This window comes from Eurosta solidaginis, chromosome 1, assembly GCF_040869045.1.
Source record: "Eurosta solidaginis isolate ZX-2024a chromosome 1, ASM4086904v1, whole genome shotgun sequence".
In the NCBI taxonomy this organism is placed as follows: domain Eukaryota; kingdom Metazoa; phylum Arthropoda; class Insecta; order Diptera; family Tephritidae; genus Eurosta; species Eurosta solidaginis.
In genome coordinates, this window is record NC_090319.1 from 43,222,605 (window position 1) to 43,250,499 (window position 27,895).

At 37.6% G+C, this 27,895-nt stretch overlaps 2 protein-coding genes, 2 long non-coding RNA genes and 1 pseudogene across 5 annotated transcripts; 3 read left to right on the forward strand and 2 right to left on the reverse strand.

Annotated features, from left to right (window-relative positions):
- Window positions 1–335: 335 nt before the first annotated feature.
- LOC137252461 (cell division cycle 5-like protein) lies at window positions 336–8,316 on the forward strand (annotated as a pseudogene).
- A 1,129-nt stretch (window positions 8,317–9,445) lies between these two features.
- Window positions 9,446–16,335, forward strand: LOC137252468 (uncharacterized). 2 transcript variants are annotated; one of them, XR_010953566.1, is made up of 10 exons: window positions 9,446–9,925; window positions 9,987–10,464; window positions 10,529–10,755; window positions 10,816–11,045; window positions 11,103–11,401; window positions 11,455–11,695; window positions 11,755–11,933; window positions 11,989–12,122; window positions 14,723–15,103; window positions 15,163–16,335. It is a non-coding gene; the product is annotated as an uncharacterized lncRNA (long non-coding RNA). The 2 variants fall into 2 exon arrangements; XR_010953567.1 differs by having other exon boundaries at window positions 10,565–10,755.
- An 899-nt stretch (window positions 16,336–17,234) lies between these two features.
- Window positions 17,235–19,592, forward strand: LOC137252480 (probable ATP-dependent RNA helicase DDX55 homolog). Its single transcript, XM_067788251.1, has 4 exons — window positions 17,235–17,484; window positions 17,543–17,938; window positions 18,001–18,741; window positions 18,848–19,592. Exons 1-4 carry the CDS (start codon window positions 17,383–17,385, stop codon window positions 19,421–19,423), a joined length of 1,815 nt encoding a protein of 604 aa, XP_067644352.1. The 5' UTR covers window positions 17,235–17,382; the 3' UTR covers window positions 19,424–19,592.
- Mcm2 (DNA replication licensing factor Mcm2) lies at window positions 19,445–24,062 on the reverse strand. The gene is made up of 4 exons (XM_067788236.1): window positions 23,832–24,062; window positions 22,744–23,778; window positions 21,598–22,689; window positions 19,445–20,181 (listed from the first exon to the last, which is right to left on the reverse strand). The coding sequence occupies exons 1-4, from the start codon at window positions 23,835–23,837 to the stop codon at window positions 19,660–19,662; spliced, it is 2,655 nt and encodes an 884-aa protein (XP_067644337.1). The 5' UTR covers window positions 23,838–24,062; the 3' UTR covers window positions 19,445–19,659.
- Window positions 24,063–26,381: 2,319 nt separating this feature from the next.
- LOC137237392 (uncharacterized) lies at window positions 26,382–27,366 on the reverse strand. The gene is made up of 3 exons (XR_010948936.1): window positions 27,115–27,366; window positions 26,535–26,627; window positions 26,382–26,472 (listed from the first exon to the last, which is right to left on the reverse strand). It is a non-coding gene; the product is annotated as an uncharacterized lncRNA (long non-coding RNA).
- Between the last annotated feature and the right edge of the window lie 529 nt (window positions 27,367–27,895).

Here is a 27,895-nt window from a genome sequence, read left to right on the forward strand (position 1 = left end):
TTGCAAGATTTTATGCTAAATCGTTTCAGATTCCCAAATCTCGAATAAAGAAATGGAAATATGCTGAGATACAAAAGGGCGCACTGTAGAGTTGCAACATGGCGCGAAAACAGGCTCATGTTCCCCCTGCAAAAATCGTGTGACCAAAAACGCACACAGCCACACGAATTTTTGACAGGGGTGACGATTTGAAATGAAAAATTGTGCAAATGAAATAGCATGCTCACAAATTTTGCTTTCCCACAATGTATCGTGCTCTCTCGCACCTATTATTTTTATAGGGATAGCAAAATACGTCATTTTTGCGTGCAAAAAAATCCGCCATTTCTAATTCAGCAGAGACAGCAAAACATTTGGTGGTGGAAAATTTTTTCAAGTTTGAGAGTTTTAAATGGAATATCTCCGGAAAGATATAATTTAAAAGTTATTTCGTGTTAAAGTTTGCAAATTTCTATACAAATTTTATATGTGTATACGTATATATATGTGGCAGCACAGCTTTGTAATGTCATCTATAAAATATATATATATATATATATATATGTGCATGTTGCTACAAAAGCGCGATTGATTTAATAAAAACATTTATAATAAGTAAAAACAATGCAAAAATGAAATGTGAAATATACAAAAATGCAATTTAAGTTTATCGTTGCCAATTTATATAGATATTATGTGGATTAAGGTTTTGAAAGATGTGTAAATTGTAATTTAAAGTGCTATAGAAATTTGCAAAGTTTAACAGCAAATAACTTTTAAATTACAAGTTTGCGCACTTTAAAATATATATATTTGTAATCGGGAGAACTCCCTCTTTCATTTGATGCCAAGTTTTACCCCGAACTCGGGGGGTGCTATTCTAAAATTTTCCCAAAGTCTTTAATATACAATGATTTTGGTAGTAGTGCAGTTTACGGTACCCACCCTAATCTTGAGAACAATAATCCGAAGGCGGAAAAGAAAAATTTTATCTGTCCGGAGATATTTGCAGTTGAAGTTAGCGATTTTCATGTGGTTGTTGTTGTCTTTGTACCCACAAAAAAAGTGTGCATCACCGTGGCGGTAGCCACGGTTATACCACACACCCGAACTTGGCATGGCGTAGCCCAGGGTTATTTTTTATAAGCGCGGCCGAAGGCCGCCAACGCAGAAAGGTGTTCTGCGCAAAAATACTATGGATCCCACCCCCGTTTTTCGGTTTTTCGTTAATATGTTTTGAACGGGTAAAAAAAGTTAACCTCCGCTTTCGGATTCTTGATCTAGACGTGAATACGCGTCTTTTGATACCTCACTCGAAAATTTTGGCTCAAATTTCGGTTGGTACCGTAAACTGCACTGCTGTTTATTTCGACAAAAATGTATGGTTTGATTTTTGTGCGCATCGAAAGAATTCACAATTATATAGCACCATGCCGCGAATTATGATAAAAGGTGGTGTGTAGAGAAACACTGAGGTAAGCATTTGACGCGACTGGTTACTCTTGGCCGTTTATTAACTAAATTGATAACTTTCAGGATGAAATCCTCAAAGCAGCTGTAATGAAATATGGCAAAAACCAGTGGTGACGTATTGCATCACTGCTGCACCGCAAATCTGCCAAGCAATGTAAGGCACGCTGGTACGAATGGCTTGATCCTAGCATAAAGATGTCAGAATGGTCACGGGAGGAGGATGAAAAGCTTTTGCATTTAGCCAAATTAAATCCAACACAATGGCGTACAATTGCGCCGATTATTGGACGCACTGCGGCACAATGTTTAGAACGTTATGAATATTTACTGTAAGTTATGCAGAGAAGTGCAAATAACATCATTTTTATATATTTATGTATATATTTTACTTTGATCAATAAAGTGATCAAGCACAACGTAAGGAAGATGGAGAGGATGGCGGTGATGATCCGCGTAAGCTGAAACCAGGAGAAATTGATCCAAATCCCGAAACGAAACCTGCATGTCCCGATCCCAAAGATATGGATGAAGATGGTATGAAAATTAAAATTTTGTGTTTTTTTTTTCGCTGTAATTTAAAATATTTAAATGTAAATAGAACTGGAAATGCTGTCTGAGGCACGTGCTCGTCTTGCCAATACACAGGGCAAAAAAGCAAAGCGTAAAGCACGTGAAAAAAATTGGAAGAAGCACGTCGATTGGCCGCACTGCAAACGCGTAGAGAATTGCGTGCTGGCGGTATTGGTAGTGGTAATCGCAGACGTGTTAAAGGCATCGACTACAATGCAGAGATACCATTTGAAAAGCACCCGCTATTGGTTTCTATGACACCTCAGAAGAAAATGTTGAAAAACTAGAACCAGACTTTAATAAAATGCGCCAACAGGACCTGGATGGTGAACTGCGTTCAGAGAAAGAAGAACGCGAACGCAAGAAAGATAAGCAAAAGCTCAAGCAACGTAAAGAAAATGATATGCGCCTAGCTATGTTGAAAAATTTAGAACCCGATAGAAAGCGCTCCAAACTGGTGTTACCGCAACCACAAATAACCGATCGCGAGTTGCAGCAAGTGGTCAAATTGGGACGTGCTAGTGAAATAGCTAAAGAAGTGGCAGGGGAAAGTGGTGTTGAAACAACAGATGCGCTGTTAGCCGATTACTCTATTACGCCACAAGTTGCAGCAACTCCACGTACACCTGCACCTTTCTCCAATCGCATAATGCAGGAAGCACAGAATATGATGGCGCTTACACATATGGAAACACCGTTGAAGGGTGGCGTTAGTACGCCATTACATGAATCAGATTTTTCAGGAGTGTTACCTAAGGCGCAATCAATTGCTACACCTAACACTGTTATTGTCACACCATTTCGGTGAGTATACATTCATAAGTTTTATTGTTTTTTTTCTGCGCGCATTTAGTTTTGATCCCAAACCGGACCCACCCAGGGTAATCTTTTATAAGCCAATGCAGAAAGGTGTTCTATTAAAAAAAAAAAAACTATGGATAGAGCCCCATATTTCGGACCCTCTCGGTGTCATTTTACGGTTTTTTGTAAATAGCTTTCGACAGAAAATGTTTGATTTCCGCTTTCGGATTCTTAAAACGGAGGTCGAGACGCGTTGTTGTTGTTGTAGCGATAAGGTTGCTCCCCGAAGGCTTTGGGGAGTGTTATCGATGTGATGGTCCTTTGCCGGATACAAATCCGGTACGCTCCGGTACCATAGCACCATTAAGGTGCTAGCCCGACCATCTCGGGAACGATTTATGTGGCCACATTAAACCTTCAGGCCATTCCCTCCCTACCTCCAAGTTCCATGAGGAGCTTGGGGTCTCCAGAGCCTCGTCTGTTAGTGAAACAGGATTCGCCGCGGATAGGTGAGGTTGACAATTGGGGTTGGAGAAGCTATATATTGCGCTGGCAACCTGAAAGGTTGCGCTACACAGCCCCTTGAATCTGGTATTTTAGTCGCCTCTTACGACAGGCATACCTACCGCGGGTATATTCTGATCCCCTAACCCGCTGGGTCGAGACGCGTCTTTTCAACTACCTTTGAAAATTTTTGATTAGGTGATCGGATATTGCAAGAGCGCTTGCAAAGCATTGAATATACCCGTAATGCCATGTTATGTTATGTGTGTGCGGGTAGTATTGACAAATTGGTCACCGCTTGGCATCAACTAAAGGCGTTGGAGCATCAAAATAACAATTACAAGCCCAATACTCTTGAGTTGCAAGAATTGGCAGAAATTGTGATGTTAATGAGTAAGTCGCTACAACAGCAAGGCATTGCTTTGGAATTAAATGGTCACTTTGCCGATTTTATAAAAGAGTATGGCGGTATATTAGTGTCACAAGGTGCGCTCAAAGCCGCCTTAGCTTATATATTTGGATTGGGTTCGGGTACTAATGAAGAAAATATGGAATTGGTGGAATTACGCGTACGCATATATAATGCGGTAAATTATAGAAAAGGACCAATGGTTACTAATGGCCGTCTGCCGTATCATTCAAGACAGCAGCAGCAAACACAAAACACGTAGCTTTTTTCTAACGATTTACCCCAAACACAACACGGCGGTTATGGGACTATGAATAGCGCCAGCCATTTTGGTAGTACACCAACTGGTAACTGGAATGCTTCATGCTGTTGTGCTGGGAAAATAAATACAATAACCGTATATACTAGTTTTTGTATGTCAAGACGTAGGGCTAAGTTTATGGGCTCACCATGGCCAGAGGATTCCCACATTAAATCAATCAAGCCAAGTGAACTGCTAAAGTTCATCAAGGAAGTCGGCTTAGATGAGGTGCTGTGAAGAAGATGAGGGCACAAAAGACCAATGGTCGCAGTGCAATCCTCAATTAAATTATCTATCTATCGGTAATATCAAAGTCAGATCATAAAAGTTTCCGAACTTTACACGTATCTTTATCAAAATTTTATTCATTTTACGCTGGCACTCGACGCTGGCAGAAAATTATTAATGATGAAAGGGATGATCCAAGTTTGCTCTTGAGGGCACCGCCACAATTCACCTTTGAGTTTTTTAACTCAAAAAAGAGGTTATGTGAATTCTCTTCACAAAATTGCTGGAGGGTATCGAATGCATGCATATATGTTCCCTGTTTTTTTACTTGCAATGAGTTAGCGTTTTGCCTGCTGACATAAATTAAGCGTTTAATTTTCCCTATAACTAGGAACTAACAATTTTTATCTTGATTTTTGATATATGTAACTATACCAGCATGCCACGTATGCATTTCATCTGCCAAATTAAAAAATAAAAAACTCACCTTCTTACCAAGCAGCCCAAGAAGCCGGATCCTGCACCCGCTTCCGCACTCATAACTCATCCCCTCTTTGGCGTTGATCCAAATCAAAATCAAAATCAAAATGGTTATACTGATCAATATGGACAATATCAGGTAAAATGCAACTAACGACAAGTATATAAGAGAATTTGTAGGTAACCTTTTCGATGTTATTTTATTGCTTTTTCAGCCACCACCTACCGCCAACAGTAATATGTCAATCCAAACGCAAACTACAGCACCGGGCAATTACTATAATCCAACATTTCAGCAAAATAACAACGTAACAACACAGCAATTTCCACAACAAATGAACTTCCAAACTTCAGCTATATCACAGCAGTCGCAGCAACAACAGTCATGGAATACGCAACCACCAAATGTTGGTTACACAGAACAGCCTGCACCAGTGCAAAGACAACAAGAGCCACCTAAAGAGAAGCCACCACTACCAGAGGAGTACATTTATCTACAAACTGTGCTGGAAGAGTTAAAGAATCAATGTTTGACTGTTACCGCTGATCCGGTATGTATTGCCAATTATTCTGAATTGTTGTTGTTGTAGCAGTGCTTCGCCCCATCCAATAGGTGCGACCGATCACAAATTGTCATCAGTATCCTCTAACGGGAGTCCAAGGAAAGTTGCAGTATCCACATTACAATTAAAGAGATGGTTGGTGTCATGTGTGGACACATTGCAAGCGGGCATACATTTTGTATGTCGGGTTTGATTCTGGATAGGTAAGAGTTTAACCTGTTACAGTATCCAGATCGAAGTTGAGCTGGAGTGACTCGCTTTTCCCTGGGGAGTATGCGGTCCTCTTCCGCAAGTTTTGGGTACTGTTCTATGAGTACTGGATTCACCGGGCAATTCCTAGCATAAAGGTCCGACGCCTGTTTGTGGAGTTCACTGAGGACCTGCTTGTGTTTTTTTGCTTCATACGGCTGAGTTCTCAGGTGCCGTATTTCCTCATAATGCTTACGGAGATGACTCTTTAAGCCCCTAAGCGGTGTTGGATCATCAATCAGATGTCTGTTGGGATGCCCAGGTTTCAAGGTATTCTACAGAAACTGTTCGGTTAGCATTTCATTTCTTTCCCTTATTGGGAGTTTTCTCGGTTAATTGTGCAGGTGGTGTTCCGAGGACATAAGAAGGCAGCCCGTAGCGGTTTTGGGGCAGCATTTTGGCAGGCCTGTATTTGCTTCCACTGAGTGACCTTTAGGCTTGGAGACCATATCGGAGACGCGTACCATGCAAACGTCTATTTATACTGCCGATTTATCGAATTATATTAAATATTTGTTTCAGCTCTGGATTTTCCTTACAATTGCTAGTGCATGCTCTCCAAAATGTAGATCCTGATCGAAAGTCACACCCAAGATTTTAGGGTGTAAGACATTCGGTAGGGTAATGTCATATGGCCGACATTTGGCGCGGCCATGTAAATATGTTAAATAAGGTCACCGATGATTTGGTTGGTGACAATATCAGGTTTCGCGAGGCGACAAAACTCGAGAGATTGGGGAGATAGCTGTTTATTTTATTACAAAGCTCATCGATGTAGGAAACAATAGCATAGGCGTAGAAGCAATAGTGACTCCTGGTGGGAAAGGTAGCTATTGATATCTAGAAGTTAAACAGAAGTTTGAATATGAGTTTTTTTTTTTAAGTTATTGCAAAAAAAGCGTTGAGGATGTTTAATATCTTACCAGGTACCTTCGTACATGTTTCTAAGAATGAAGAATAAAACCTATTCCAACTCAATTTTCACCAGGACAAAGCCCCTGAGACTTCGCTATACTTTAACATACAATACTTTACCCCATTTTAGCACAACTATCATTTTTTGATTTTATTAAATTTTATAAAATGTTTCTTCGTCTACAGTTCCATTTACGTATTGGATGGTAAATATGGCTTTCGCATTTTCTCCATCAATAACTGTGATAAGGTGGAAGAAATCTAAGCGCGTAAATCGCAACATATTATCTTGGTCGAGCGTTTCTTCAATAGCTCTCTAGAGGTGATGGTGACAGCAGAGAAACCCAACTGTTTACAAATGTTACACTAAAAAAAGAATCAAAACATCTGCCATTGCGTCTACGGCTCAAATACCCACAGTATATGAATGAATCGAACGCACCTAATTATCTGCCTAACGGATAGTATACATATTCATCAAATCGAAAATATTGCACCAAACGAACGGTCTGAATACTGAAACAGTACACATATTCAAAATCGATGAGAAGGGTGTGATGATGGTAAAGGGTGAGTTGTTGAATACCATACGAAAACCACTTTAAACCATCCATATATTTGCATTACAGCTAAAGCTTTACAAACAGCAAGAAGTGCTGGCGCCAAGCAATTGGAAAAAGCAGTGAAGCATTCATCACACTGTACGGATGGTGCAAAGTTAGAAACTGCTGTTGTAACTGCGGCCACCGACACAACGGTCATCTCTACATCCCCGAGTAGCGGCTCGTCCGACTATCTATCGAAGACAGTATAATCATATCGTTTGCCAACACAGGTTAGCGATGTGCTTGCACAGGAAAATATTTCAATTGGAAAACAAAAACCAATTAAGAGAGTTCATTTATTATTAAAGTACTTACTTTTCTTTATATAAACAGTATTAATTTAAGTTGCAATTTCATGTACATATATAATAAGGGATGTCGTGATACGATTGCTGTCAGAATTAGATTTGAAACCAATCAATACTCCTGCTAAGGGTTGCAGAATTATTGCTTCAATGATTAGATTTAGAACAATAATAAATCTGACTCAATTACTAGTCCTACATTTTTAAATTCCTCAATTACGACAGCAATCGGATTCCACGACACCTTTGAATATTCTTGATCTGAAAAAAAGAGTAAATCTAATCTGTTGTTGATTTAAATTGATTCAAATAATTGGAGTTTTTTCTAAAGCTTAAAATTATTATCTGTTCGCTTGGAAAAGATTTCAATTGGAAAATAAAAACCAATAAGGCGAGTTTATTTATTATTAAAATACTTACTTTTCTTTATATCAACTGTATTAATTTAAGTTACAATTTCATATACATATATAATAAGGAATGTCGTGATACGATTGCTGTCGGAATTAGATTTGAAACCAATCAATACTCCTACTAAGGGTTGCGGAATTATTGCCTGAATGATTAGATTTAGAACAATAATAAGTCTGACTCAACTACTAGCCCTACATTTTTAAATTCATATTTTACTTTACTTTATTACTTTAAAATTCAATTACGACAGCAATCGGATTCCACGACACCTTTGAATATTCTTGATCTGAAAAAAGAGTAAATCGAATCTGTTGTTGAGTAAATTGATTCAAATAATTGGTGTTTTTTCTTAAGCTTAAAATTATTTTCTGCTCGCTTAGAAAAGATTTCAATTGGAAAACAAAAACCAATTAAGGAGTTTATTTATTATTAAAGTACTTACTCCTTTTTATATGAACTGTATTAATATAAGTTCGAATTTCATGTACATATATTGGAAATTGGAAATAATAAATATTGAAAATTTAATTTTTTTGGTTCATATTTTATTCATTTGGCTGCTCCAGGTAAAGTAAAAATCGTGTGACCAAAAACGCACACAAACACACGAATTTTTGACAGGGGTGACGATTTGGAATGAAAAATTCTTCAAATGAAATAGCATGTTGACAAATTTAGCTTTCCCACAATGTATCGTGCTCTCTCGCACCTAATATTTTTATAGGGATAGCAAAATACGTAATTTTTGCGTGCAAAAAAATTCGCCATTTCTAATTCAGCAGAGACAGCAAAACATTTGGTGGTCGAAATTTTTTTCAATTTTGAGAGTTTTAAATGGAATATCTCCGGAAATATTTAAAATTAACAGGGAGTTCTCCAGATCACATATATATATATTTTAAAGCTCGCAAACTAATAATTTAAAAGTAATTTGGTGTTAAAGTTTGCAAATTTCTATACAAATTTTATATGTGTATACGTATATATATGTGGCAGCACAGCTTTGTAATGTCATCAATAAAATATATGTATATATATATCAGGGATGCACCTTAACGTTAAGCTAATCGTTTATCAAAAAATTTCCACCGTTTCCGTTGAAACACTTCGAAATGTTATCGATAAAGAAATTATCAAGATAAATTGTATCTCGTTTTTAACCGAAACGAAAAGCTTTCGTTAATGTTAAAAACGTTAACAAAAACGTGATACTTTATGTTTGAATTGTGCTGGCAATGCTATAGCCATGGTGAAGCCGTAAGGTGCTAACAGCGAGCGAACATACACACACAAACTCCATGTAATTTGTTTGTGTAATTCGTTGGTGGTAATGTCAAAAATACTCAGAGAAATGTTCGTACTGTCAAAATTCATGAGAAAAGATGCAATCAGCTTGGCTAATGCTTTCACCTTTAATGACTCCGCCATCAATCAGCTTTGCCAGCATAGTTTTAAATTAATAATCAACATAAACGATTTGATTTCGTTTTGATATGGCAGAAAACGAAACAAAATCATTTCGTTAATTTGACGTTCTTAACGTTAATAAACGAAACGAAATGACTTTGTTTCGTTTATTGACGTTAATTATCGTAACGAAATGATATCGGTTCGTTGGTTAAGCATGCCTGATATATATACATGTGCATGTTGCTACAAAAGCGCGATTGATTTAATAAAAACATTTATAATAAGTGAAAACAATGCAAAAATGAAATGTGAAATATACTAAAATGCAATTTAAGTTTATCGTTGCCAATTTATATAGATATGTATGTGGATTAAGGTTTTGAAAGATGTGTAAATTGTAATTTAAAGTTCTATAGAAATTTGTTAAATTTGCAAACTTTAACAACAAATAACTTTTAAATTATAAGTTTGCGCACTTTAAAATATATATATTTGTGATCGGGAGAACACCCTCTTTCATTTGATACCAAGTTTTACCCCGAACTCGAGGGTGCTATTCTAAAATTTTCCCAAAGTCTTTAATATACAATGATTTTTGCCGTTTATTTCGACAAAAATTTTTGATTTGATTTTTGTGCTCATCGAAAGAATTCACAATGTACATATATAGCACCATGCCGCAAATAATGATAAAAGGTGGTGTGTGGAGAAACACTGAGGTAAGCATTTGACGCGACTGGTTACTCTTGGCCGTTTATTAACTAAATTGATAACTTTCAGGATGAAATCCTCAAAGTAGCTGTAATGAAATATGGCAAAAACCAGTGGTCACGTATTGTATCACTGCTGCACCGCAAATCTGCCAAGCAATGTAAGGCACGCTGAAACGAATGGCTTGATCCTAGCTTAAAGAAGACAGAATGGTCACGCGAGGAGGATGAAAAGTTTTTGCATTTTGCCTAATTAATGCCAACACAATGGCGTACAATTGCGCCGATTATTTCAGAGGGTTAACTGGCACCAATTGTTCACACCAAATTGTTAGGTACAGGATTCGCAACGGGTAGGTGAGGTTGGCAATCACAACCCCTTGAATCATTTTGGTCGGCAGGTATGCCGCGGATATATTCTTGGCACTTGTTATTGATGGCTGTTATGATGCCACCAACACGACCTGGACAGACGCCAATGCTCAGTCAACCACCCAAGCCGTGTCAACCCCCAATACCCGGACACGTCCGGACGTCCTGGTTATAATGTATGCTAATACAACTAATAATTTACAAATTTGCTGATGATTATTTTTGTGTTATTTTCTTTAGCAACCACCTGCACCTGTTACTGGTAAAAATCAACAGCCGCAACAGTATGATCAAGCCCAACGCCGTTTAGATCCCGATCAGATGCCAAATCCGATAAGCGTTATCATTGAAAATCAAAATAGCGCTGGTGGTGCTTTTATTACTAATGAACAGGGTTTATTACCACCATTGGTGACCACAAAATATGTGGTAGAAGATCAGGGTAACTCCTCGCCACGTTACGTTAGGTATCGATAATCGAAATTAATGTTTTGTTTGGCAATTACATTGATCTTTCTTCTTTGCAGGTCGTCTTTGTATTGCATACCTGCAACAGCTGATTTATTAAAAACAACAGATTTGTCCATTACACTTACCGCCTCCCCAATGGCACGAACGGATGAGGGTTAATATGAGCCACCCATTGTAAATTTTGGTGAATTGGGTGTAATTAGATCTAATCGTTGCAAGGCTCAATAGCAACTTGTAGATGCTGGTCGTCGTTTCCAATGTCTAATGTGTAAAGTAACAAGAGATGGTAAAAAAATTCTTTCACTTATACTTGTGTTCATTGATCCATATTTTTTGTCAACAGTGCCAACTGCATATTTCCAACATTTGGGCCATACCGGACAGCGTGTCGATAAATATGAACGTCCATGAGTATTTGTGTAAAAAATGCTTGGGTACCGATAGCTCTCATGGTAAGCCTCAACTCATATCCACATCAATGCCTCGCATTCAATTGGGTTCACGTAGTATGGACAAGCATATTGTGGATTCCAGTGGTAAGGCCACAATTTCAAATGATGGGGCAACCATTATGAAACTATTGGATATTGTGAATCCAGCCGTAAAACTCTAGTAGACATCGCCAAATTTCAAAATGCTGAGGTAAGTTTTTTGTTATATTAGAATGTGTAGAATAAAAATGTTTCTCTTATCAGGTCGGCGATGGCACCACTTCAGTAGTACTTTAAGCAGGTGAAATCTTAAAACAAGTTAAACCATATGTTGAGGAAGGTATGCATGACCAAAATATGAAATGGCTGTACATGTGGAAGCGCCAATCAAAGGAACAACAAAGTGCTTTATTGGAAAAATGCTCTGCCACAGCAATGGTCTCCAATGTCCAAGAGTATCAGAAAATTGTTAATGCTGAATGGCGTCTCCTGTACAATAAAATAGGTAAGTAAGGCGCCAATGTTGTGTTTTCTAAACTACCAATTGGTGATGTTGGTACACAGTATTTTGCAGATCGTGAAATGTTCTGTTAGTGTACCAGAAGAAGATTTGAAACGTACAATGAAAGCTTGTGGTGGAGCTGTTATGACTACAGCTAATGATATTAATTCAAGTGTTTTGGGTCAATGTGATTACTTTGAAGAACGTCAAGTTGGTGGTGAACATTTCAACATTTTCCAAGGTTTGATAGTGGGTTTGACATTAACTTCATTTTTATAGTTTATAATTATTTAAAGGTTGCGTTAATGCTAGAACATATACATTGATTTTACGTGGCAGTTCCGAACAATTTTTGAAAGAAACTGAACTTCGTTACATGATGCTATAATGATTGTGCGGCGTACAATTAAACATGATTCTGTTGTTGCTGGTAAGTCAAAATACAAATTGAAAAAAATTTCTAATCTTAAATTGTTAAGTAAAATTATGAAAAGATTGTGTCCAACTCCGGAAGAAAAAACTATAAAATTTGTGTCAGTGAAATGATAAGTATTGCTCTTGGTTGTTAGTTTTGAGGCATCGTCATCGAGTTCCTTCTGATCGTATATGCCGGTTCTTTTGCATTCTTTTACATGCATAAAGTGCCGTTTAACCCTTCCTCACCCTCTCCTCCACGTTGAGCTTACATGACAGCTTACTGTCTAGGATCATTCCTAGATATTTTGTGCAAGGTTTCCCCGTAGGGTCGCCCCTCCTAACTTAGGCCTGGTCCAATTAGGGACCTTGTACCTCTTTGTAAACAAGACCATATGCAACGTCATCTGCGTAAACCGTAAGTTTTTCTGGTCCCTCGTAGAATCCCCTAAGCAGTTGGTTAATGACCAGCGTCCACAGCAGAGGTGATAGCACCCGGAGTGCCCCTGTCCACTAATTTCGTGGCCGCGTACAATCCCCATTGCGATGTAATCTTACTGCAGTTTAACATGCAGTCGATCCATCTGTGTAAGGCTGGATGTACTTTAACGCAATTAAGACCATCAATAATCGCCCATTTAGAAAGCCCCGGCAATGCTTAAGAAGAGTTCTAGAGCATATTCCTTATATTCCAGGGCTTTTTCTATGCTTATTACCACCCTATGCAATGCGGTGTCTACTGACTTGCCTTTGGTGTACACCTGTTGTGTTGTGGAGAGCAGCTTTTCATCCACGTTGGACTTTATGTACACATCTATCAGCCTCTCAAAGGTTTTGAGCAGAAATTATGGGTCTATAATCTTTGGGATACGCGTGACCGATCTTCCCCGCCTTTGGTAGGAAAGCTACACGAGCAGTTCTCCAAGAGTGCGGTACATGATTCAGTTTATGCACCCATCGAATATTATTTTAAGCCATCCCACAACCGCCCTACTTGAAACTTGTAGCATGGCCGGACATGTACCATCTGAGCCCGGCGATTTCACTACCACTACGAGGTCCTCAGTAGTGTAATTAGGCAGCATATATGAATGCAGCTGTTTCCTTTCCATTACTACAGCTCGCACCCGTCCTTCCGTTTGCGCATAGTAAACGCCAAATCCGCGCGCGCTAAGTCCAGAAACCTTTCCTCCCGATGGAAGCCACGGCTCCTGGATCAGCGCGTTAGGAGGAGGAGTTCGCTCGACGCCACTTTACTGTGTTGGAGGTTTATCTGTATGACTCGCAGTACCAATGGGCTGCTTGTCCCCCTCCAGCACCTTCATCGTGACGTCGTCGTCCTCCTCTAGCCCTTTTGGTTTAGAGTGTTCGAAGCCCCCTTCAGCCTCTTGTACCTGTTGTGCCGGGTGTTCCTCTGTGCGACTCACAGTACCATCTGGCTGTTGGTCCCCTTCTAACAAATTCGGGGTGACGTGGGCTACCTCCACCTGTCTTTTTTCCCTTAGGCTTTTGAGGTCCTTTTCGACGTCCACCGTGTTAGGACTTTAATACCCGCGACTTCTTTTCCTGAGTCGCATATACATTTTGCCTGTACCTAAGGACATTTTCCAAGCTGCGCGTACAATATATCCTCCGCCTGCTTGTTTTTTGGAAGATGTATAACTAACCTTCGTCCGTAGGCCGAGATACAGTAAGGACCTTCGAATCCTGTGTCGGTATGTTCGCATTCTGATTCTGCAAAAGTCGCAGTGTATCCTCCGACTTCATCACGCATGGTATCCATACCTTAACTTTTGTTACCTTGGGGATTTGCGCTTTATCCACCATCTCAAAACGAGCGTTCGTGCCCTGCATTTGGAGGTTTGGAACCACTTCCTCCAGCCATCGCAAGCTCGCGATGTTGTCGCACGCTATCATCTTCATACCATTATACCATCCCCCGAATCAAAGGTTGGAAGGAGCTTACTTGGTTATTCCCGCATCATCTTAAGCATTAAGCTAATAAGCTCCTTTTCTACAGATCTGGAGATCGGCTAAGACCTCACACCAACGACGATTTTCGTTACAATTGCTAGTGCATGCTCTCCAAGATGTAGATCCTGATCGAAAGTCACACCCAAAATTTTAGGGTGTAAGACAGTCGGTAGGGTACTGCCATATGGTCGGCATTTGGCGCGGTCCTGTTTTAAATAAGGTCACCGATGATTTGGTTGGTGACAATATCAGGTTTCGCGAGGCGACAAAACTGGAGAGATTGGGGAGATAGCTGTTTATTTTATTACAAAGCCCATCGATGTAGGAAACAATAGCATAGGCGTAGAAGCAATAGTGACTCCTGGTGGTAAAGGTAGCTATTGATATGTAGAAGTTAAGCAGAAGTTTGAATATGAGTTTTTTAAGTTATAGCAAAAAAAGCGTTGAGGATTTTTAATATCTTACCAGGTACCTTCGTACATGTTTCTAAGAATAAGAATAAAACCTATTCAAACTCAATTTTCACCAGGACAAAGCCGCTGAGACTTCGCTATACTTTAACATACAATACGTTACCCCATTTTAGCACAACTATCATTTTTTGATTTTATTAAATTTTATAAAATGTTTCTTCCTCTACAGCTCTATTTCGGTATTGGATGGTGAATATGGCTTTCGCATTTTCTCCATCAATAACTGTGAAAAGGTGGAAGAAATCTATGCGTGTAAATCTCACATATTATCTTGGTCGAGCGTTTCTTCAAAAGCTCTCTAGTGGTGATGGTGACAGCAGAGAAACCCAACTGTTCACAAATGTTACACTTCAAAAAGAATCAAAATATCTGCCATTGCATCTACGGCTCAAATACCCACAGTATATGAATGAATCGATTGCACCTAATTGTCTGCCTAACGGATAGTATAATCATCAAATCGAAAATATTGCACCAAACGAACTGGGTCTGAATACTGAAACAGTACACATATTCAAAATCGATGAGGAGGCTGTGATGATGGTATAGGGTGAGTTGTTGAATAACATACGAAAACCACTTTAACCCATCTATATATTTGCATTACAGCTAAAGCGTTACAAACAGCAAAAATTGCTGGCGCCAAGCAATTGGAAAAGGCAGTGAAGCTTTCATCGCACCGTACGGATGGTGTAAAGTTAGAAACTGCTGTGGTAACAGCTGCCACCGACACAACGGTCATCTCTACTTCGCCGAGTAGCGGCTCGTCCGACTATCTATCGAAGACAGTATAATCATATCTTTTGCCAACACAGGTTAGCGATGTGCATGCACAGGAAATGATTTCAATTGGAAAACAAAAATCAATTAAGAGAGTTGATTTATTATTAAAGTATTTACTTTTCTTTATATCAACAGTATTAATTTAAGTTGCAATATCACGTACATATATAATAAGGGATGTGATACGATTGCTGTCGGAATTAGATTTGAAACCAATCAATACTCCTGCTAAGGGTTGCAGAATTATTGCTTGAATGATTAGATTTAGAACAATAATAAGTCTGACTCAATTAATAGTCGTACATTTTTAAGTTCTTCAATTACGAGAGCAATCGGATTCCACGACACCTTTGAATATTTTTGATCTGAATTTATACTAACCTTTAAGTTGTAGATCATTCTAATAATTGGAGTTTTTTCTAAAGCTTAAAATTATTTTCTGTTCGCTTGGAAAAGATTTCAATTGGAAAACGAAAACCAATTAAGCGAGTTTATTTGTTATTAAAATACTTACTTTTCTTTATATGAACTGTATTAATTTAAGTTACAATTTCATGTGCATATATAATAAGGGATGTCGTGATACGATTGCTGTCGGAATTAGATTTGAAACCAATCAATACTCCTGCTAAGGGTTGCAGAATTATTGCTTGAATGATTAGATTTAGAACAATAATAAGTCTGACTCAATTAATAGTCGTACATTTTTAAGTTCTTCAATTACGAGAGCAATCGGATTCCACGACACCTTTGAATATTTTTGATCTGAATTTATACTAACCTTTAAGTTGTAGATCATTCTAATAATTGGAGTTTTTTCTAAAGCTTAATATTATTTTTTTGCTCGCTTAGAAGAGATTTCAATTGGAAAACAAAAACCAATTAAGCGAGTTTATTTATTATTAAAGTTCTTCTGTTTTATATGAACTGGATTAATATAAGTTCCAATTTCATGTACATATATAATAATATTGAAAATAATAAATATTGAAAATTCAATTTTTTTGGTTAATATTTTATTCATATGGCTGCTCCAGGTAGAACAAATCTGCAGGTAAAATTCACGTTATATGGCGGTTATATAAATGGTAAAACCGCAGTAAAATTGATTGTCAAATGACTCGAAAATGTAGAGTGAAATGACGGAAAAATTACCGCCATTTGACGAGCATTGTGACGCGTGTGAGCAGCACAGTACTATGCTCACATCCTATAGGTGGGAGCGGAATGCACTATCACATTAATAGGAACGAAACGGAAAATTTGGTCACAAAACCTAATCCGCCCATGCAAAAATGACTATGAATATAACCGCTGCAGAAAGTCACAATGACCGTAAAATGACGTGGAGCGTTTTTGCAGGGAGGTAAAGTAAATCGGCAGGTAAAATTCAAGTTATAAGGCGGTTATATAAATGGTAAAACCGCAGTAAAATTGATTGTCAAAAGACTGGAAAATGTAGAGTGAAATGACCGAAGATATGACCGCCATTTGACGAGCATTGTGACGTGTGTGAGCAGAACAGTGCTATGCTCATATCCTATAAGTGGGAGCGGAATGCACGATCACATTAATAGGAACGAAACGGAAAATTTGGTCACAAAAGTTCATCACGCCCATGCAAACGTGACTATGAATATAACCGCTGCAGAAAGTCACAATGACCGTAAAACGACTAGTAAAATGACGTGGAGCGTATTTGCAGGGCCTCCATAAAATCAAGGGTGGAAGTTCACCATGCGTTTTTATTATTCTGACTGCTCCACTTCTGTAGAAGTATTAAATATATGACTGCCACATATTTCTAATACTGAGCAATATATGGTAGCTTTTAGAAATCTATTTTCGGTATCATGCTGACCCTGTAGCAGCGAATTTACGCTACTGATTGAAGTAGAGCGGCAGCTGGCAGCTGTCACAGCACGTGTTTAATAATAAAAAATCAAAACAATTGCATTAGGGAGAATACACCTGTATATTTCAAGCAATTTATTGGTCTTATAAACATAAAAAAAAAATTTTGAAAAATAAAGCATACTTTTTGATATGGCACGAATAAAATGGACTGAATTTGAAAAGGTGTCACTATCACCAGCGGTTTTAAATGTGATAAAGAGTTTTGGGTTTCAAAGGACAACGCCTGTTCAAGTAAGAACTTTAAAAATAAATAACAAAAATATAAGTATAAAAACATCTTTATCTACAGAGTGCAACAATCCCTTTATTGCTAGAACGAAAAGATGTCAGCGTTGAAGCGGTAACTGGTTCTGGCAAAACTTTAGCCTTTTTGGTGCCAATGATTGAAATGCTACAACGTCGCCACGCGGAAACACCTTGGTCGCCGAAGGAAATTGGTGCTATCATAATTTCACCGACACGTGAATTAGCCTTTCAAATATCCGAGGTGCTCGACAAGTTTTTGGAAGTAAAAGAGCTGGATTATTTAAAACAAAAATTAATTGTGGGCGGTAGTAGTATAGAAGATGACATAAATACCATAAAGAGGCAAAGCCCCTGCATATTGGTATGTACTCCCGGACGATTGGAAGACTTATTCGATAGAAAACGTGATGTTAATCTTGCAGGTCGTGTGAAAAGCTTGGTAAAAAAAACAACCTTTATATTTAATGCTTAATTTTAAATTATAAATTATTTTTTTTTTAGGAATTGCTTGTATTGGATGAGGCCGATCGCTTACTTGACTTAGGTTTTAAAGCAACTATCAATAATATACTTGGCTACTTACCTAGACAACGGCGCACTGGCTTATTCTCTGCTACGCAAACTACTGAAATCACCGATCTTATACGCGCCGGCCTACGAAATCCCGTTCGCATTTCCGTAAAAGAAAAGTCCAGCATTAGTACACCAGTAAAATTACAAAATTTTTATAAAATAGTAGAACCTGAGGAGAAATTTCTATCACTTTTACATTTTTTGCGCTCACCACTTACCACACAGGGTAAGGTTATGATATTCTTTCCCACATGCGCATGCGTGGAATATTGGTCGCCTGTAATGACACACTTGTTACCAAAACGATCTGTATTAGGAATTCATGGCAAAATGAAAAATAAACGTAAAAATATTGTAGAACGATTTAGGGGTATAGATGATGCTGTCTTACTCTGTACTGATGTTTTGGCGCGCGGTCTTGATGTGCCTGAAATTGATTGGGTAGTACAATGGGATCCACCAGCGAGTGCAAGTAGTTTTGTCCATCGTGTAGGGCGTACAGCGCGCCAAGGTAACAAAGGTAATGCTTTGGTATATCTTCTGCCTAGCGAAGATGCCTATATTACTTTTTTGAAGATAAACCAAAAGGTTGAGTTAAATGAACTATTGGAAGTTGAGCATGATCGTAAAGGGCTGCAGCAAATTTTGCAAAAACTTCATAAACTACAGGTGAGTGAAAAGTATTTCCCTTTTGAATGCAAGAAATATTCCATGACAAGTGCCAATTCAGCGCTTTTAATAAAACGTCTACTTTAATTTTATATTTCTTTTTTAGTTAAGTGATCGGGCAATTTTTGATAAAGGTACATGCGCTTTTGTTTCGCACGTCCAGGCATACACAAAACATGAATGTAATGCAATTTTACGTTTAAAAGATTTGGATCTAGGAAAAGTCGCTACATCATATGGCCTACTACAAATGCCACGCATGCCTGAGTTGAAAAATGCTGATACATCAAATTTCATTGGACCCAAAAATATGGTAGACATTACAAAAGTAGGATACAAAAATCCATTAAAGGAACAGCAACGCCAAGAAAAGCTTAAAGTGTATGAAGACAGTGGTATATGGCCAGGAAAGAAAAAGTTCAAGAAGCGCACCGAATCATGGGAGCAAACTAAAAAGGCGAAACTTGATGCTAAAAGTAAAAAGGAATTGAGAAAAGCTAAAAAGCAGCGCAAAAAGGAAAGTGAAGCGCAAAATGATGTAAAAAGTGCAAAGAAACGAAAGCCACAATACACACAAGAAGATCTAGAGGAATTAGCAAACGATATACGGTTATTCAAGAAATTGAAACGAAATAAAATTACAGAGGAAGATTTCGATAAGGAAATGGGCATTGAAGATTAGTCAAAAATCTATTAAACAAAATTAATTTTTTTTTTTTTTGTAATTTACTTTTAAGTCGTTTATGAAAATTGTTCTGAGGTTAGCGCATGAGTTAAGTCACGCAAAATAAACGTGTGTATGATAAGCTACAAAAAATAATAAAAAATATAACATGAATTAGTATAAAAAACATACTAGCACTTTGACATGGTACATATTTAAAACAATGAACAATCAGAATAACACTTTCAATTCAATTATACTGCAGCTTCAGTGACTATCTGTAGAATTGTACGCCGCTTTGGATCATAGGAGAAACCATTTTGTTTAAATATTTGCGAATCATAAAAAGGTTTTAAATTAAATATGTCCAATTGTTTTGCACGTTCAATAAGGTCACGTTCCATTATTTCCACATGCGTTGCGGAAGGACCTTCTTTGCAACGTATATAAGCAAGTTGGTCTAATGTTAATTGTCGCAGTATGAAGAATAACAATTCGGAGTGATCCTTTTGGAATGATAGATACTTTTGGAACGCTGTACGCATTTTCTTCATTACACTGAATTTTTGTGCTTCGATGAAACTCTCCAACATCATACGTATGGCCATGCTAACATCAGTTTCGGTTACACTTTCACGTAAATGCATACGCGCATGCGCTTCAGACATTCGTATAACACTCTCAATGTGCCGTACAGTTATTGGTAATGAACCAGTTGCAAAAGACTCTTGTCGTAGTTGCGAATACATCTTGGCTATTTTATCTTCGTCTATGTTCTAAATGTGTATATATAGAAAGGAAATTGGTTTAGTTAATTTAATATTTTTTGTATATGCTCACGCAGAATATCCGGCGCTTATTCGTTAAAAAATATCCCAAAAATTATACTGAAATAGTCTTCACTTATATCGAAATAGTCCTAAAAACAATTTCGAAATGATTGCGAACACATTCCTTGAACATTCGAAAATGGCGCCGAAATAATTCGAATATGAATCAAAATCAATACATACTGAAACTTTTCCGAAAAAGTCCCGAAAACAATTGCAATAATGCTGAAACGATAGTTCCGAAAAGGTGTCGAAACCACGAAAATACCGAACCTGTTACAAATAATATTCAAATAAGCCTAAAACTTTCGAAAGTTGGACTCGAAATTATCAAGATATAATCCCGAAATGGCGGCCACCGTGGTGTGATGGTAGCGTGCTCCGCCTACCACACCGTATTTCCTGGGTTCGCACCCCGGGCAAAGCAACATCAAAATTTTAGAAATAAGGTTTTTCAATGAGAAGACATTTTTTCTAAGCGGGTCGCCCCCCGGCAGTGTTTGGCAAGCGCTCCGAGTGTATTTCTGCCATGAGAAGCTCTCAGTGAAAACTCATCTGCCTTGCAGACGCCATTCGGAGTCGGCATAAAACAATGTAGGTCCCGTCCGGCCAATTTGTAGGGAAAATCAAGAGGAGCACGACGCAAATTGTAAGAGAAGCTCGGCCTTATATCTCTTCGGAGGTTATCGCGCCTTACATTTTTTTTTTTTTAATCCCGAAAACAATACCCAAATGAACGAGATAGTTTCGAGTCGATCCTGCGATTATCCTGAAATTATCCTCATATTGTAAGGAAATAATCCTGAAACCATTCCGCAATTATCTTGTAACTATCCTGAAATAGGCAGTCGCGCTGTGTGGTAGCGTTATCCACCTACCCAACCACATCGCAGATTCGGGAATCGAACAAAGCAAACATCAAAAATTTAGAAACAAGTTTCTTCAATTAGTAAACGTTTTTGCAAGCGGAGTCCCCCTCCGCAGTGATTTGGCGAACAGTGAATTTTTGCAATGAAAAGCTTCTAAGTCGTCGGCGTAGAACATATAGGTCCCATCCCGAAAATTTTTAGGAAAAATTAAAAGGAACACGACGCAAATTGGAAGAGAGGCTCGACCGAAAATCTCTCAAATTATCAGAACATAGTAACGAAATGATACGAAAAAGTTTCCCAAAAAAATTGCCGAACTTATCCGGAATCGCTAATTGACGCCGAAACTATACCAAAGTGGTGCTAAAATTATCCTAAATTGAACCCGTCCCAAAGATAATAATAAATAAAATATGTCCCAAAAATAGCCTTTTTTGTTACGTAAATACTCCCATGGTCGGGAAATAGTCCCAACGTGCTCCCGAATTCTTACCGTGAGTTTAGGCCGGATATTTTCTTTGGCATATATAATATATTGGCGTAAAACATCCTGTGGTATTTCTGCTACACCAGTTGTATGTGTCTCCTCTACATATTCTTCGCAAGATGGATGATGTTTTATATGAGAATTTACCACAAACTTTGCCAAATGTTGATCCTGCATAGGATCGAATTCATCTTTGACAACACACAAAATATCGAAACGAGACAAAATTGGTTCGGAGAGGTTAACATTTTCCGAAAAAGTCATGGATGGATCATAACGTCCACCAATCGGATTTGAGGCCGCAATAACTGTACAACGAGCTTGTAAGGAAGTTACTATACCAGCTTTTGATATTGAGATTGATTGTTGTTCCATGGCTTCATGTATCGAAGTACGATCTTGATCATTCATTTTATCAAACTCATCTATTAGGCATACACCTTGATCAGCTAACACTAAAGCGCCAGCTTCCAGTGTCCATTCTCTCGAAATTGGATTACGACGTACATAAGCTGTTAAACCCACAGCACTAGCACCTTGTCCCGTTGTAAAAACAGCACGTGGTGCTATCTTCTCGGTATATTTCAAAAACTGAGATTTAGCTGTACCAGGATCACCGCAAATAAGTAAATTAATATCACCTCTAACTTTATGTTTTTCTCCAGGATTCTTCGATTCACCGCCAAATAGCGCCAAAGCCAAAGCGCGTTTAATATAATCATGACCATATATAGATGGTGCCATTGATGCAATTATTCTTTCAGCAATGCGGGGATCTTTACTTAATTTTTGTATGGTTGCAATATCTTCGTCTGTGAGAGATTGTACAACTTGTTTGCTATCTTTCACAATAATATGATTTGCAATTATAACTGTGGCGAAGACAGGAAAACCTTGTTCGGTGTTTAGTGAGCCATCATAATCGTTTGTATATATGCCAGTAACTTCTAATTCATCACCAGGCTTACATAGATCACACAAATCTGACAAGAGTATAACATCTTTACTACGTGGAATGCGACCAGCAGGAATGCGACCTGGCGACTCTTGTAAAGTAATCTTTTGGTAATTGCGATAAAGAGTTTGTTCCATATTAATCTGTAAAAAAAAAAGTTCAATGATTTATATGAAGACATATTATTGCTTACCTACCGAAAATGGTCCACCGCTTTGACATTCAGGACATGAACCAGGTTTTACTTCGGTATTTTGTGATTGTACAAACGGTCCCAAAACATAACCACATTTAACACAATCATATTTGATAACAGAAAGCTGAGGCAATACGCCCGTGGTAGCAGTTACCACACCCAATGTACGTACAAGCTGATTCAAATGCAGCTTACGGAAAGTTCGCAATTCTTCAATTAGAGGCAACTCCGATATGCGTACATGTATTTCTGTAGTTACACGTTCATATGTTGGAAATATTGATAGCACCATATCTTTTGCGACTTTATCAAAAATTTCAAGCATTTGAAAAGGTGCTTCAGGCAGAAAGTAAGCAAGCACATGCTCCTTATTTGCCAAATCCGTATATGATACCACAAATGAAGATCGATTCTGTTCACACATACGGCGTATACGATCACGATATGTATATACACCACGCTCATCAACAAATGTACGCAAAAATGATTGAAAACGATTGGCTATTTCCGTACGTGGCCCAAGCATACTAACCCACTCCTTCGTTGAGTGTCCTTTTGTATCTTCCAAATTCTCTATAGATTCTATCATTTCGGCATCCTCCAATTCACCTTCTGCTGCCTTTTCTGCAGCGCGACGTTTAGCTCGTGGACCAACATCATCATCATCGTCACTTTGATCGAAACCCAAATCCCGATCATCGCGATGAATACCTAATGCACGATCGCGTTTGCGCATTTCAGCTTCAGCTGCCTGCCGTTCGCCTTGTGACATCTCAGAGAAATTATCGTCATCGTCCATCATAGCGGGATCATAGTGATCTAACTCAGGCATGGGGCGATAGTCGTTCTCCATATTATCACCAAACAATTCTTCGCCATCCTCTTCCTCTTCATCGCGTATAGTCTGATCTCCAAGTATTTCATCTTCATTTTCGAATGGCTCAAAATCTCCGATAGGTGAAGTCATAGCTGAACGCAAGTCACGCCGATCATCAGCATCACTTGGTGTGGCTGGCGCTGGAGAACTTGGTTGATCCTGAATGTGAATTATTTTTATTAAAGGTTTCGAAAAAATTAAATGTTACTTACTGCCATGTTCTGTTAATAGCTTTTTGTGGATTATAATAAAATAAATTGTATATCACGAAAAATATGCACTCAACAAATGCAAACAATTTTATTTTGTCCTGAAATTGCTTTAACACGCCAAATGACTTTTGGCGCAAATTGTGACAGCTGAATTGGTTTCACTCAGTGTTGCCAGGTTAGCCTTTTCGAGGTTAGATTTAGCCTATTATTTTTGGCCTCGAAATTTTCGGTTTAGCTTTGTGAATGTTTTCTAGTCTTTTTTAATCCGAATGTATTTTTAATAATTTCTAAAAAAATAATTTCAATAGTTCCTGTGAACATCTAATACCTAATAATATGAGTTCCCAAGGCAGTCGGTTCTATGTACCGGAGCGACTCGGGATTTTTCCCGACCAAGGACTGTCATTTCAGTGTAACCCCCACCCCCATGAGTTCTCTACAAAAGATTAATTCTTTTTCTGCTGAAAATTCGTTGAAAGTTTCAAAGCCAGATGTATTTTCTTACTTTGAAAAAGAGAAGTATAGTTATTCTTCAAGTCAAATAGCATTAATAGAGCTGCAGTGGCGAAAACTTATAACTATACAATGGAAAAATGTACACTCCACCATGGAATTTTGGTCGGAAGTCCGAGAACATAAAAATGCATTAAACGAACCACCTTTTTTGATCTTGTGGAATTCATATTTAGCTTTTTATTATTACCACTAGTAACGCGGAGGTTGAAAGAATTTTTAGTGGCATGAAAATTCTGAAAACTAAATTAAGGAACAAACTAAAAATTTAAATGCTTAATGCGCTGCTTAATATTAGATGCTCGTTAAAACGCTTATCTAAATGTTGTAATAATTTTGAAATTACCGATGATCTCATATCTATGGTAAATAGCCAAACTTTATACGCAGACTTAAGCTCTTCTGATTTTTCAGACGGGGAATATTTTATATACATAATTAGTTTGAAATATTTTTTTTTGTGTATATACACATATGCAATCATTTAAAGTAATTCCATGTGCTAGTCAAGGAAAATGTGCCTGATATGTTTTGAAACAAGAAGTTATGTTTATAAGTTTTTATTTACAAATGTGTAAACTAAAATATAAAAAAAAATTTTATGAATTAACCAAAAACATTTCTGGCCTTTTTTTAGCTTCTTTTTTTTCTAAATTTAGCTTTTTCTGACCTTTTTTTTGCCAATCTAGCTTCTTTTTTTTCATCACCTGGCAACACTGGTTTCACTGATGACCTGATACGAAACTTTCATTCTCTCTCAATTTGTTTCCAGGAAAGGGGCTTGAAATCAGCTGTCTGTTCATTCAATTGTAAACAAAAGTTCATTCGTTTGCAAGAATGGCGTCTGAAGTCAGATGGCTATGGAGTTGCCCAAAATACGCAAAAAAAATTCTCCAAGAAATCCGATCAGTTTCATTATTTTCAAATAAATCAGCAAATAACCTGATAAAAACTTATTAAAATTTATAAAAAAGGTAAAGTTTTGTAGAAATATTTTGTGGTAGATAAGTGAAAAAATATGAAATAATATATTTCAATTGCGTTGCTTTGCTTTGTTGCTCTGGCACCGCCATAAGATAACAATAAGCGGCTAGTCCCTTTTTTCACTTTGATGCGACCAAAACGTTTATGTACATACATATGTATAGAAAACGATAAAGAAAACGTATCTTATGGCTATTGAGCCAAATACCAATGCTTATGAAAAATAATGATTTAGATCAGGACAAAAAAAAACTTATATCACACATGAACCAATATATATATGTGAATATTCACAGGTACCACATAAAAAAAATGTATAATTGTTCACAGGTTCAACAAAAACCACAAAAAAAAGACACACGGAATAAAAATTTAAACCGTTTTCCAAAAAAAAAAATGGTTGCTGAACGGTATATGTATACATATATATACATATATAGATTCACATACGTGCTTCCAAAACTTAAAACGGTATATATGTATATATTCTGAAAAATGTTCGATTTACGACACTGTACCAAAAAATAAGAAATATGTACATGTAACGGAATTTTTAAAAATACAATATTACAAAAAAATCAGTCTTTCGATTATTCTCGACTTTTGACCAAAAAAAAAATATTATTCATTAGTATGTATATAATTCAAACAAGAATAGTTTTATGTTATAACCATTTCCATCGTGGGATATATCCCTACACATGTTTTCCAATCACAGATTGGCAATTTGTTCACGGCCTACTTGGTCACCAAAGTTCATCCAAACGCTTATGTGCTCAACCGGAGCCACTTCACCATTATCCGAACAACCACCCTAATGCCTACCTACAAGAGTGCTCTCAAGGGAGTTCAGGGGTTTGTTGCAGGGTTTATTGGCCACTGCACGATACAAAAAAAACGTATTTTCTTAAAATGCTCCGTTTGGAGTGCCTTTTTAGTGCCCTATAGGTGCATTTAAATTTGCAAGGTTCAAATTTACATGAAATTTACCAAATACAGGAACAAAATATACATATAAAAACACCTAAACTAGACTATTATTATCCATCCAAACGCCTTCTTCCTATTACTTCCGCTCCTCGTCGATCTCGAATTGTTGTTGTTGTTAAAGGTATATATTGCTTGCAGTGTCGACTGCCGGAACCTGCCGGATATTTTGTTTTCAAATATAGGTGATTGGTATAAGTGACCGGTTTAAATGCATACCTGGAAAGTATAAATGTCCGGTAAAATGTAATAAATAATTTTTCTGGCGCTGTTGGAGCTTTCGTCATCCGCGGTGACCAGATGGCATTCCCACTAGAGGAATAGAAAAATACCATTCAGCTCGACTTAAATGGGCTAATGGAGGTATTTCACGCCAATTTTGGCGTTCACGCGTTTTTATTAGGGTGTTTCTGACACCAACAAAATAGCGAAATTTATAGCACCAAAACTACCATCGTACAAAAAAAAATTGGTGCTCAATATTATGAGAATTACTTTTATTGAAAAATGTATTTAGCTTTTAACTAGGGATATGAACCCAAACAGACAAAAAAAAAATGCGATTAAATTTTTCCGACACAATTAAAGTTTCTGAAGAAAATTTATACAACAAAAAAATGGATTATTATTTAAAAAAAAGAAGATAATTTAACTTTAAAAAGGGGGGATTAAAACCCGGAAAATTGTATGACCGAAGTCGACGATGGGGTTGCGTGAACCCCAAAATGGCGCAAAAGAAAGGGGATTAACAAAAAAAAAAATCTTTACACAAAAAAAAATCTCGGGATATAATACTTACCCATAAAAATTTATTCCACATCCATATGCAGCAGTTGGGTTAAATTAGTTTACCGACGGACCCGCTATATGTTTTAAGGCCAAAAGCCTTATATAAAAAACAAGCTTTTTTTTTTAAAAAACAATTTTAAACTCGAAAAATTCGATCTAACACTCTCCGCGCATAGGGAACTACTTTTAAATTTAACTTTAAATATTTATTTTACACCACAACGAACCGCGCAGCACAGGCGACCTGGTACAATATACTTTTGGACTGATGTCTTTTCTACAGTCACACCCCCTTATATAGACAACATCACAGCAGATACACCGTTTTCTTGTGCCGTTTTCCTATTATCATCCTTAATCTCAACCGCAACCATAATACAGTTTACATATTTGCAGTAGAAACTGACAATTTTCATGTAGTTGTAATTTTGATGCATTTGTTACCCAACAGAAAAAAATTGTGAACTTATATAAGAGATTTATTCCCAAATTAATAAAAATGGGTTTTCCTTTTTTTTCCCTTTTTTTTCTAGTGCGGAACTAGGAGGCCCGGCTTTGAGGCGTAGCGGACGAGGTGTTGGGACCTTAGAATGTCGAGTTTACGGGAAGTACACTTGCTTAGAATAATGAATATAAGGATTGTTACTTTTGCATACTTTTATTTCGTCTTTCTAGGTACCTTTGCCAACGACTTGGGAGTTTGGCCGTACAACTCGAGCGAGCCAAAGTGCGACCAACGCGGGGAACACCCACACCCTGACAAGGGTTCAAAATTTGCGTTCTGGTGTTGC

Coding starts and splice junctions, on each gene's coding strand:
- Mcm2 (XM_067788236.1), bottom strand. Junction 22,690..22,743: donor AAAGCGGTGGACCATTTTCG/GTAGGTAAGCAA, acceptor TTTTTTTTACAG/ATTAATATGGAACAAACTCT. Junction 20,182..21,597: donor ATATCCGGCCTAAACTCACG/GTAAGAATTCGG, acceptor ATACACATTTAG/AACATAGACGAAGATAAAAT.
- LOC137252480 (XM_067788251.1), top strand. CDS start 17,383: ATGGCACGAATAAAATGGACTGAATTTGAAAAGGTGTCACTATCACCA. Junction 17,485..17,542: donor AAAGGACAACGCCTGTTCAA/GTAAGAACTTTA, acceptor CTTTATCTACAG/AGTGCAACAATCCCTTTATT. Junction 17,939..18,000: donor CAGGTCGTGTGAAAAGCTTG/GTAAAAAAAACA, acceptor TTTTTTTTTTAG/GAATTGCTTGTATTGGATGA.